The sequence below is a fragment of the Lactuca serriola genome, chromosome 2 (assembly GCF_051521515.1).
Source record: "Lactuca serriola cultivar US96UC23 chromosome 2, Lser_US96UC23_V15, whole genome shotgun sequence".
In the NCBI taxonomy this organism is placed as follows: domain Eukaryota; kingdom Viridiplantae; phylum Streptophyta; class Magnoliopsida; order Asterales; family Asteraceae; genus Lactuca; species Lactuca serriola.
Genome location: NC_136409.1, coordinates 124295672 through 124307453, shown reverse-complemented (window position 1 = coordinate 124307453; position 11782 = coordinate 124295672). Strand labels below are relative to the sequence as shown.

General features: G+C 34.9%; 1 protein-coding gene across 1 annotated transcript; it reads left to right on the top strand.

Moving 5' to 3' along the window:
* The first annotated feature begins 6585 nt into the window (after positions 1 to 6585).
* On the top strand, positions 6586 to 11552 carry LOC145086747 (uncharacterized). Its single transcript, XM_079024588.1, has 3 exons — positions 6586 to 7995; positions 8681 to 11100; positions 11187 to 11552. Exons 1-2 carry the CDS (start codon positions 6648 to 6650, stop codon positions 11062 to 11064), a joined length of 3732 nt encoding a protein of 1243 aa, XP_078880714.1. The 5' UTR covers positions 6586 to 6647; the 3' UTR covers positions 11065 to 11100; positions 11187 to 11552.
* Positions 11553 to 11782: the final 230 nt, after the last annotated feature.

Here is an 11782-nt window from a genome sequence, read left to right as displayed (position 1 = left end):
TTAATTTTGCATCAGGGTTTATATTATGGACACATATAACTGGTTTGTGCTCATCATATCACCTACATGACGTGTCATTTGAAAAATATATTTTACTTGGGAAAACTTTCTATGTGGCACACCACATAAATAAACAAACCTACAAACCTATTGTACCATGTCTCAATGTTAAATGGTGCAAAAATTAAAAGTTTAAGGATTTAATTGGCATGATTCGAAATTTGGTGGTAAAATAATGATGATTTTGAGACTTTTCAATGACTTAATGGATAAAGTTTCCAACTTTATCCATTAGGATACCAGCATAAGGCAAGATCTACACTTATAAATCCAATAAGTCATTAATAAGGCTAAAACTTGAACATTGACACAAAGTAACTCTAACTAAGACTCCTCTCTCAATTATTAGAAACTTAGAGACCACCAGAGAATCATAACAAGCTTTAGAGTTCCTCAAACTCCAAGAGCATCCATAAAAGGGACCAAAACCACCCAAAATGACGCAAAACTTGAATCTAGAAGAAGAAATGCCAAAGTAAGAGCTTTATACCTCACATAACTCGGAAATCAGAAGAGGATGATGATTCCAAGCTCGTACCTTGCGACCTTGCACCAAAATGATCTTTCTCCTTCCTCAAGTTCCACCAAAATACAAGAAAAAGGTCTTCAATCAAGTAAACAAGTTCCTAAACAATCATGGAGGCTATGGTTTCATTGAAGAAGGGTTGATGACTGAAGAGGATGCCCTAATCCTTGATATTAGGTGCTTAAATATGGAGGAAACCCTAAAAATCATGGGCTTGGGTTGCAATAACTGCCACATCCTGGCCCTCTTCTTTCCATGTCATAGTGGCCATCGAAAACGTGTGTTTCGTGTATTTTGCATGCCATGTAGTGATGCTCTATTTACTACATCGTGGAACTAGATTTTCCCCAAAAATCTTACCTTTAGTCCCGCTGAGTCCTCAACTAATTTATCTTGGAAAACGAGTGTTACAATTGCCCTTATGTATTTTATTTTTAAAATGAAAAGGTTCCAACCTACCACCCTTGTATTGGCCTTCGTTCATATTCCAGATTTGGTTTTTCCAACTGAATACTTTCAAATGATTTCATCGAACATATAGCAAAATCGAGCACCTTTTTGGATCATCACTATAGGATATTGATTTATGAGCTTGTTTCAGTAAATACGACCCAAGGTATTTCGGTTCTTCATTTTTCTTCATACTCGATTTCAACCCTAGTTTCTTACTAGAAGAATTAGATTTTGTTTTCAAAATCGATTTCAGATTATTCACCGAAGATGAAGGCTTAACAACTAGAGATTGATTTGAGTAATTCGTTTTCTTGTTGTCATCATCTATTACAACAATTTCCAATTGTTCTTTCTCCTCATTTTTTACTTTGATGTTTGAAAATCACCTAGATCAAGGAACTGTTATTTGAAATTGATCCGTATTCATGACTGTAAGATAAGTAACTTGAAAAACATTGGAGCTTTCCATTTTGCATATTATGTTATGGAGTCAATCCATAAAATTTTCAACGATTCCAATGCTTAAATTGATTGAATCGGTGTCAGGAGTTGTATTCCATTACATGGCCGATTTTAGCTTTGAGGATTTCATCTCGAAAATTCATGTTGATTACAGGTTTTAGATTAGGATTTTGTGTTCGTTACAATTTCAGATTTTGGTTTATTATGGTTTTAGATTTCATAAAATCGGTTTTGATTTCATTTTTTTTCTTGAGCTTTAGATTATGATTTTAGTATTAGGTTTCAGATTCTAGACTATGGATCTAATATCAGATTTGGTGGTTGTAAGAGGTGTTAGTGGTAACTATAGTGATGACTACAAGAGGTGTAGATTTGGTGGTTGTAAGAGGTGTTAGTGGTAACTATAGTGATGACTACAAGAGGTGTCGGTGGTGGTGTTGTATGTATACAATGGTGGATTGTCTTAAAAAAGAAATAGGAAGATGAAGAATGATGGATAAAAGAAGGCAAGACCAACAAATATTCAATATCTTTTAAAATAATTATACAAAATAAATTATAAATGAATTAAAACATTAAAAGAACTTATTAAGGACAATATAGTCGTTTTATGTCTAGAGCGATTAAGCGTGCAAGTTTAAACCAAACGAATGACGATCCAAATTAATTATTGAAAATAGGGACAAAATGTGTATTTTGGCATCTGCTCAAGAGATGATTTGTATAATTTACTCTTAAAAGAATAATAATAATATTTTCTATATAATATATATATATATATATATATATATATATATATATATATATATATATATATATATATATATAGTCAAGATCAAATAAGAACGAAAATTTTGGTAGGAAGGTAATAAGTTTTTTTTCTACATATTTTTTTAGCGAACATACAAAATGAATCATTAGATGATTCAAAACTAAGATTATTCACAAGAAAAAATTCTCAAAAAACATCTTCATTATTCATTTTTAAGTAAATTAAGAAAAAAATTCACTTTTATAACAATTTTAGTGAATAATAACAAAATCATTATATAAATGAATCATCAGTGTATTTTTTGGAGATTTTTTTGATGAATCATGTTATTTTTTATTCATCTAATGATTCATTTCTTTTGTTCGTCAGAAAAGTATGTAGAAAAAAACTTCGTACCTTCCTACCAAAAAAAATTTCTTACCGGATCGATATCCTATATATATATATATATATATATATATATATATATATATATATATATATATATATATATATATATATATATATATATATATATATATAACATTTTTAATTTTTTTAAAACATAACAAACATTTTTTGATTTTGTTGTAAATAAAATCATAATGTTATTTACATCACATAAAACTACAAATATTTTTAGATAAAGCTATAAATATTTTTATGATTAAATGATATTTGAGGTTTGACAGAAAAAACAAAAGAGAGGCCCCTAAGTTACCAAAATTTGTAATTAAATTATTAACATTTAGTATGAGTAAATGCCCCTTAATTTAAAGGCTATGAATACATAGTTAATTCAGTAAGAGTTTGTTTATCCAATAAAAAAGAGTGATCTTAATTATTTTCAAATTCTATGGATCTCAAATGATTATATTGATAGCCATTTTGAAGACATTTAAGTTGTTTTCTAGATGGTCCGTCAAAGCCGATACCTAAATCTTCATTACCTTATCATATGGCTCTCATTCTAATAAGCCTACACAGTGAAAACATTCAACTAGAATTTGATATTTAGCCACTCATGAAATTTATGACTAAAACATTTTATTATTGATTCGTTTTACAACAAGAATTCACAAAAATAACACTCCCGCTTTAAAGTATAAAAGTTATATGGTCTAACACGAAAAATATTAAATTATATTAATATATAAAATTTAAACCGAATTTATTGATCATTATTCATTAAAGCAACATGCTTGGATCATGTCGACATTTAAAATGAATCGTGCAAGTATAATGCAAACGACCGCCTGTCAATCATTTCTAATTAAAAAGAAAGAAAATTGCTAAAAATGTTTTAGAATTTGTGATGGGTTACTAAGAGTGGAGACAAATTAAAAAAGAAAAAAAAAAGAAAGAAAAAGAAAGAAACAAGTAAGTACTCCAAGATCCAATCGTAATCCGATGCCACCTTGGTCTTCATTTTATTATAAAGTAACGCTGATATTAAAATACATACGAAAAATACTAACTTTAAAAGTGGCATTATTCAAAAGAGACTAAATACTAAATGTTTAAATTATAGAAAAGATGGTAAATGTAGTTAGTTAGGGGGTAACATCCCGATTCCCGCATGCTTGTGAACTAAATTTGTAAAAAGGGGAAAGGTGTTAAAAACATGTAAAAACTAATATGTTAAAACAAAAGTAAATACAATAAAAATATACACAAAAACTAAAATATAAATATATTATAAAAAAATTATTTTGTAAATACAAATTTAAAAAATAATATATAATTACAAAAAAACATGTAAAAGAAAACTTACTAAGAAAATTCCAGGATGCAACTTAACTATAAAAAAACATAAAAAGGTAAATGTATAAAAAGACTGAAAACAATTTGTAAACAAAGTTAGGATCAAATCATAAAAAGAAACTTATAAAAAAATGTAAAATAATTTTTACAAATGAACTTTAAAAAAGGTTCTAAATAACAAAAAAAAACAGATGAGAAAGTTATAAAAAATGATATATATAAAACGGAAAAATCGTATTAAAAACATTTAAAAATGAAATGTGTTTAAAAGTAATTATGTCTAAAAACTTTTTTTTAAAAGAAAATAATTTCATGAAAAACAAAGTAATAGAAAATATAAAAGAATTTGCAAAATAAAATTTCTAAAAAACTAATTTTAAAAAGAAAAGTTGTAAACAAATGTGGGAGTTTATGGATACGAATTGAAGGATCGAACCGTGCTCATATGGATACGAATTGAAGTTTTGAATTTTAATATGAATATTACATTTACATAACTTCTAATTTTATATAAAAAAAATGTCAATGTCACAGTGATGGGTAATTTTGCAGTATCATATGAAAATCTACTTGAACATAACACCAAACCAATATTCGAAAAAGTTATTAATTTCATTATGGAAATTTGGTAAATTAGAATTCCTCAGTTGGGTTTAACAATGACATAATTTTAATAAAATGATATAATTTCTCCTTTTGTTTTTGTTTCCTTCTGCTTTCTTTCTAATTTTACCGTATATATAAATTTAATTTACTATTAACGTAATTAATTATTAGATTTTGTAAAATGTACCAATGAAAAGCCGCCCTACCCCACCCAAAAAACACATGCAACAACCCAAATATTATATTGGATTCTTGTAGAATTAGAAAAGAGTAGGAGTAAAAGGCCAAAATTTTGAAACTCTGAGGTTCTAGCCTTCTATGGATATGTCTTTAATAAAGTGTGAATAAATATCATTTTATTTATAGTATACGATAAATCAAATAATTTAATAAAGTTGTCCCAAATTGAAAACCCTCATTTGCTTGTTCTTTCTAATGGTTTTTGTGTTGTCTATGCTATCATAACTTATACTATATGCTATATTTTACGTACTTGTATATTAATACGTTTTGCTGGCCTTAGCCGACCAAAAAATATATTATTATCTAGCTTAGAAACTGATAGACTATTTCAATCCACGAATTTTTTTTTAAACCTTTGGCTTCAATTGGTTTAAATGATGCTTTTATGGTGTTTGACATTTCTTACAAGTAGTACGTTGTAACAATCTTAATAAACCGACACATGCATGCATATGTAATAAAGGTTATATAGTGGCTGTTTTGTAAAACTTCTTCAACTTGATACAAATCATATGCAAATTGAAAATTTGTAAATAGTAAGTTGTGGAAATAAGTGCATGGATTAGGTATTGCATTATCATGGAAATTGACAATTTTATTTTGTTTCCATCAAAGATACTATTTTTGAATGAGGAAATTCGACATGCATGTGAGATAATGAGAAAATGATTTGTTGACTTCAAAAGGTGACACCTTGCAAAAGAAAACACCAAAACATCATCTAGCACTCCACTGATATTATTTTTAGTCCCCATCATATATATATATATATATATATATATATATATATATATATATATATATATATATTGTAACAATTAGATACATTTGAATAAAATATTTAAAAAAAATCAAACCATTATATTTGAACTTATTAAAAACAATAGTTATATTGCTTTTCCAAAGCAAAGTAGGATTGTAAATGAGGCATTTTATAATTTATACTAGAAATGGCAGAGCACCTGTCTGGATCACAGCATAAAAAATTTGGAGCAGGTAATTAACGCTCTAAAAAATAATGTTACCGTACCTATTAATATTATAATCCGTATATAAAATTTCATTATTAGTTTGAAAAAACATAATATTGACCAAAACTTATTTCTTTTTTTACTAAGCTTAATATAATAAATATAAATAACACTATTTTTGTATATTATCATCAATATTTGAGTAGTAGTTGAATATCATTACTGAATTATTTATTATGACAAGTACTTGTTTTAATTAATTGCCTAAATTGTCCAATACATCCATATTTTCTAACCATGTCGATTATTTAAAAAAAATATATTCTTCGGGTAATTTTTAGAGCACGGAGATATGGACATAGTTTCAAACAAAACAACCTTAAAAAGTGAGTGTAAATGAGTTGAGCCGCCTCTAAGTTCTATAATGCTCAAGATAATGAACTTTTTTAAGACTCGTTAATAACAAAAATATCGTTTTATTATTGATTGTATTCTATACGTAAATGTGTATAAAAAGTAAACATATAGACTTTATCTACAACATCTATACAGGGTTGAACCCGAGTTGCAGTTTTAACGATTCAAACCCTTGTAAACGACCACTTAAAAAAGTAGAGCATGTGTCCCAGCTGTATTACCATTGGCAAGTTTTCTAATACACAAATTGCATTCTTACTCTCTGCCTGACAGCTTCCTTCTAACGACTATTCTCTTTGTCTTCTATCTATATATATCATCAACTTTACTTCCAAACACATCATCTCACCATCTCTCTCCCCCTTCCACCCTCTTCACCCATCACCGGTGAACCATGAGAGTTACCGCCGGTGGCGGCCGCCCTTTAAGGGCTAGTCTATGGCCTATTGTCATCGCATTCACGGTATTTGCTGTTGCTAACCTTGTAGCTGTTTCAGCTGATCCTTACATCTATTCTTCACCACCTCCGCCATACATTTACAAGTCACCACCTCCACCTGTACATTCACCACCACCACCTTATGAGTACAAATCTCCACCACCACCAGTACATTCACCACCACCTCCATATATATACAAGTCTCCTCCTCCTCCAGTACATTCCCCACCACCACCATATGAATATAAGTCTCCACCTCCACCGGTGCATTCACCACCACCACCATATGAGTATAAGTCTCCTCCTCCACCGGTGCATTCACCACCACCACCATATGAGTACAAGTCTCCTCCTCCACCGGTGCATTCACCACCACCACCATATGAATACAAGTCTCCACCTCCACCGGTTCATTCACCACCACCACCTTATGAGTACAAGTCTCCTCCTCCACCGGTGCATTCACCACCACCACCATATGAATACAAGTCTCCACCTCCACCGGTGCATTCACCACCACCACCTTATGAATACAAGTCTCCTCCTCCACCAGTGCATTCACCACCACCACCTTATGAATACAAGTCTCCTCCTCCACCAGTGCATTCACCACCACCACCTTATGAATACAAGTCTCCACCTCCACCGGTTCATTCACCGCCACCACCATACGAATACAAGTCTCCTCCTCCACCGGTTCATTCTCCACCACCACCATATGAATACAAGTCTCCACCTCCACCGGTGCATTCACCACCACCAACTTATGAGTACAAGTCTCCTCCTCCACCAGTGCATTCACCACCACCACCTTATGAATACAAGTCTCCTCCTCCACCGGTTCATTCACCACCACCACCATATGAGTACAAGTCTCCTCCTCCACCGGTTCATTCACCACCACCACCATATGAGTACAAGTCTCCTCCTCCACCGGTGCATTCACCACCACCACCATACTACTACAAGTCCCCACCACCACCAGTGAAATCACCCCCACCACCATACTATTACACGTCCCCTCCTCCACCGGTGCATTCACCACCACCACCGTACTACTACAAATCTCCTCCACCACCGGTTAAGTCACCACCAACTCCATACTACTACAAGTCTCCACCACCACCAACAAAATCTCCTCCACACTATTACTATACTTCTCCACCACCACCAACCCCATACCACCCTGCCCCTCACCCTCACCACAACAAAGCCATCGTAAAGGTCGTGGGTAAAGTTTACTGCTACAGTTGCTATGACTGGAAATACCCAATTAAATCACACGCGAAGCACCACCTTAAAGGTATAAATTTAGTTCTATATGAATTCGGCAGTATGCATGTGCTTTTGATGGTTGACCCATGTTCCATTTCTGTTTTCCTCAATATTTTTATCCATCAATACACACATATAAAATCGTCTTTCAAAAACAATTGATCTAAAAATGAAACATGAAAATTATTTTATTTTATTCGTTAACTTACATCTTAAGAAACATGAAAATGAAAACTATGTATTTTTATACAATTAAAGCATGATTTTACAAGCTTTTATTTAATTTTTGAGATAACGTGCTATATATGCTGCCCTTATAATTATATATTTATTATTATTATTATATATATGCCCTTATAATTATATATTTATTTATTATTATACCATATAAATGTGGACCGAAAAAACGAATATCTTTCGAATCCTTGAAAATTACAATACTTTAAAAACTAAAGATGCCTTTTTAAAGTTACGCATATTCTTTCTATGAAAGTTCTACATTTCGTATCATATATTTATGATTATTTTTTATTAAAGAATTCTGATAATGATTTATTAAATAAAATCAATCCAAAATTATACCAAGCATACCAAACCATGTTTTAGTTTGATATTAATTAGATGATCACAAGGTATCAGTTATTGCTAAGTGCTAAAAAAGGTTGATCCAAACGAAACATGATGTTGACTTATTTTATATATGCGTGCAAAAGGTGCTGTTGTGGAGGTCACATGCAAGGCTGCAGGTGAAAAAGAAATTTCTGTATATGGAAAGACTAAGATTAACGGTAAATATGCAATTACTGTCGAGGGTTTGGACTATTCAAAATATGGAGGAGCTAAAGGTTGTATTGCTAAGCTTCATATGGCACCAAATGGAACCAAATGTAACATTCCAACAAATCTCCATGGGGGTTTGAAGGGTGCTGAGCTTAAGGTCAAGTCCAAAAACGCTTATGAGATTGTCCTTCAAGCTAAAGCTTTTGCATATGCTCCTAAGACTCCTTCAAAGATATGTGAGAAGCCAAAGCCAAAGCCGGAGCCCACTCCTTCTCCCTACTATTACAAATCTCCACCACCACCACCACCACCGACTTACTTGTACAAGTCTCCTCCTCCACCCGTGAAGTCTCCTCCTGTGTACCACTATACATCACCCCCACCACCTAAGAAATCACCACCTCCTCCATACCACTACACATCTCCTCCCCCGCCAGTTAAATCTCCACCACCACCATACCACTACACTTCACCTCCACCACCAGTGAAGTCTCCTCCCAAGTATTACTACACATCACCTCCACCACCTAAGAAATCACCACCTCCCCCATACTACTACACATCGCCTCCACCACCGGTTAAGTCTCCACCACCACCATACCACTACACTTCACCTCCACCACCAGTGAAGTCTCCTCCCAAGTATTACTACACATCACCCCCACCACCTAAGAAATCACCACCTCCCCCATACTACTACACATCGCCTCCACCACCGGTTAAGTCTCCACCCCCACCATACCACTATACTTCACCACCACCACCAGTTAAATCTCCACCACCACCATACCATTACTCTTCACCACCACCACCAGTGAAGTCACCGCCCCCACCTTATCACTACACATCACCTCCACCACCAGTGAAATCACCGCCACCTCCATACCATTACACATCACCTCCACCTCCTGTTAAGTCACCACCTCCACCATACTATTACACATCACCTCCACCACCAGTGAAATCTCCACCCCCACCATATCATTATACTTCACCACCCCCACCCGTGAAATCCCCGCCACCACCATATCATTACACTTCACCTCCCCCACCAGTAAAGTCCCCTCCACCGCCTTACTACTACACATCACCACCACCACCAGTGAAATCTCCACCCCCACCATACCACTACACTTCACCTCCCCCACCAGTCAAATCCCCACCACCACCATACCACTACACTTCACCTCCCCCACCTGTGAAGTCCCCTCCGCCGCCTTACCATTACACATCACCACCACCACCAGTTAAATCTCCACCCCCACCATACCACTACACTTCACCGCCTCCACCAGTAAAATCCCCACCAACACCATACCACTACACATCACCTCCACCACCCGTGAAATCTCCACCGCCCCCATACCACTACACCTCACCTCCACCACCGGTTAAGTCACCACCGCCACCATATCATTACACATCACCCCCGCCACCAGTTAAATCCCCACCACCACCATACCATTACACTTCACCTCCTCCGCCTGTAAAATCCCCACCACCACCATACCACTACACATCCCCTCCCCCGCCAGTTAAATCTCCACCACCACCTTACCACTACTCTTCACCACCACCACCAGTTAAGTCCCCACCACCACCATATCACTACACATCACCTCCACCACCAGTTAAATCCCCACCACCACCTTACCATTACACATCACCTCCACCACCAGTGAAATCTCCACCACCTCCTTACCACTATACTTCACCTCCACCACCAGTTAAATCCCCACCACCACCTTACCACTACACGTCACCTCCACCACCAGTAAAATCTCCACCACCTCCTTACCACTATACTTCACCTCCACCACCGGTTAAATCCCCACCATCACCTTACCACTACACATCACCTCCACCACCAGTGAAATCTCCACCACCTCCTTACCACTATACTTCACCTCCACCACCGGTTAAGTCCCCGCCACCACCATACCACTATACATCACCTCCACCACCGGTGAAGTCCCCGCCACCACCATACCACTATACATCACCTCCACCACCGGTTAAATCCCCACCACCACCTTATCATTATACATCACCTCCACCACCTGTGAAATCTCCACCACCCCCTTACCACTATATTTCACCTCCACCACCGGTTAAATCCCCACCCCCACCTTATCACTACTCCTCACCTCCACCACCTGTGAAATCACCACCACCTCCATACCATTATACATCACCCCCACCACCAGTTAAGTCCCCACCACCTCCATACTACTACATATCTCCCCCTCCACCAGTCAAATCACCTCCACCACCCGTATACATCTACGGTTCTCCTCCACCCCCAGTTCATTATTAGACTCCCATAACTTCGTTGTTTGCTAGTTACAATCATGTAAGTATATCTCTTTATTTCCTTTGTCATAATAAAAATTTATATCATGTAACATGTCCTTAACAACTTCATATACATTTATGCAGGTTTTATTTCGAGTACGAATTCAATAAAGAAGGCTTCACAAGGATATGTTTGAAAAGTAGTTCATCCACACCCATTCCTTTTTAATAAGGTCTTGAACATTGCACTTCAAAGTATCAATATTTTCTATAACGACCATTTCCTTTCTACTTCATTGTTCGGGGCCATCCTATCTATGAAGAAGAGCTTAAAGGGTTATATACCGAAAAATGTAAAAAAAAAAATGTACAACTGGTTACCATTGGAAGAGGGTGATAAGAGTGTTGTGGCTTTAATATATTTCTTTTTACGTTTTAATTTACATTGTATAAATAGGTAGATGATGGTTATTTTATATTTATATATATTATTGATTTGATCTTTTTTCATTTCCGTGTCTTGTATGATTTTTGAGCATTTTTCATGACTTAATACGCACTCAAAGAAAAAATTAATCATTAATACTTAATTAGGTTCTCCCACAAAACTATATATAAGTTTTAAACACACACACACATATATGTCATGCAATATGTGCCTAAGTAATTTATTGTGTAGTTGACACCTATATATAGTTAATTTGAAAAAAATAAACTTCACAACTATCCCAACTTTTTTT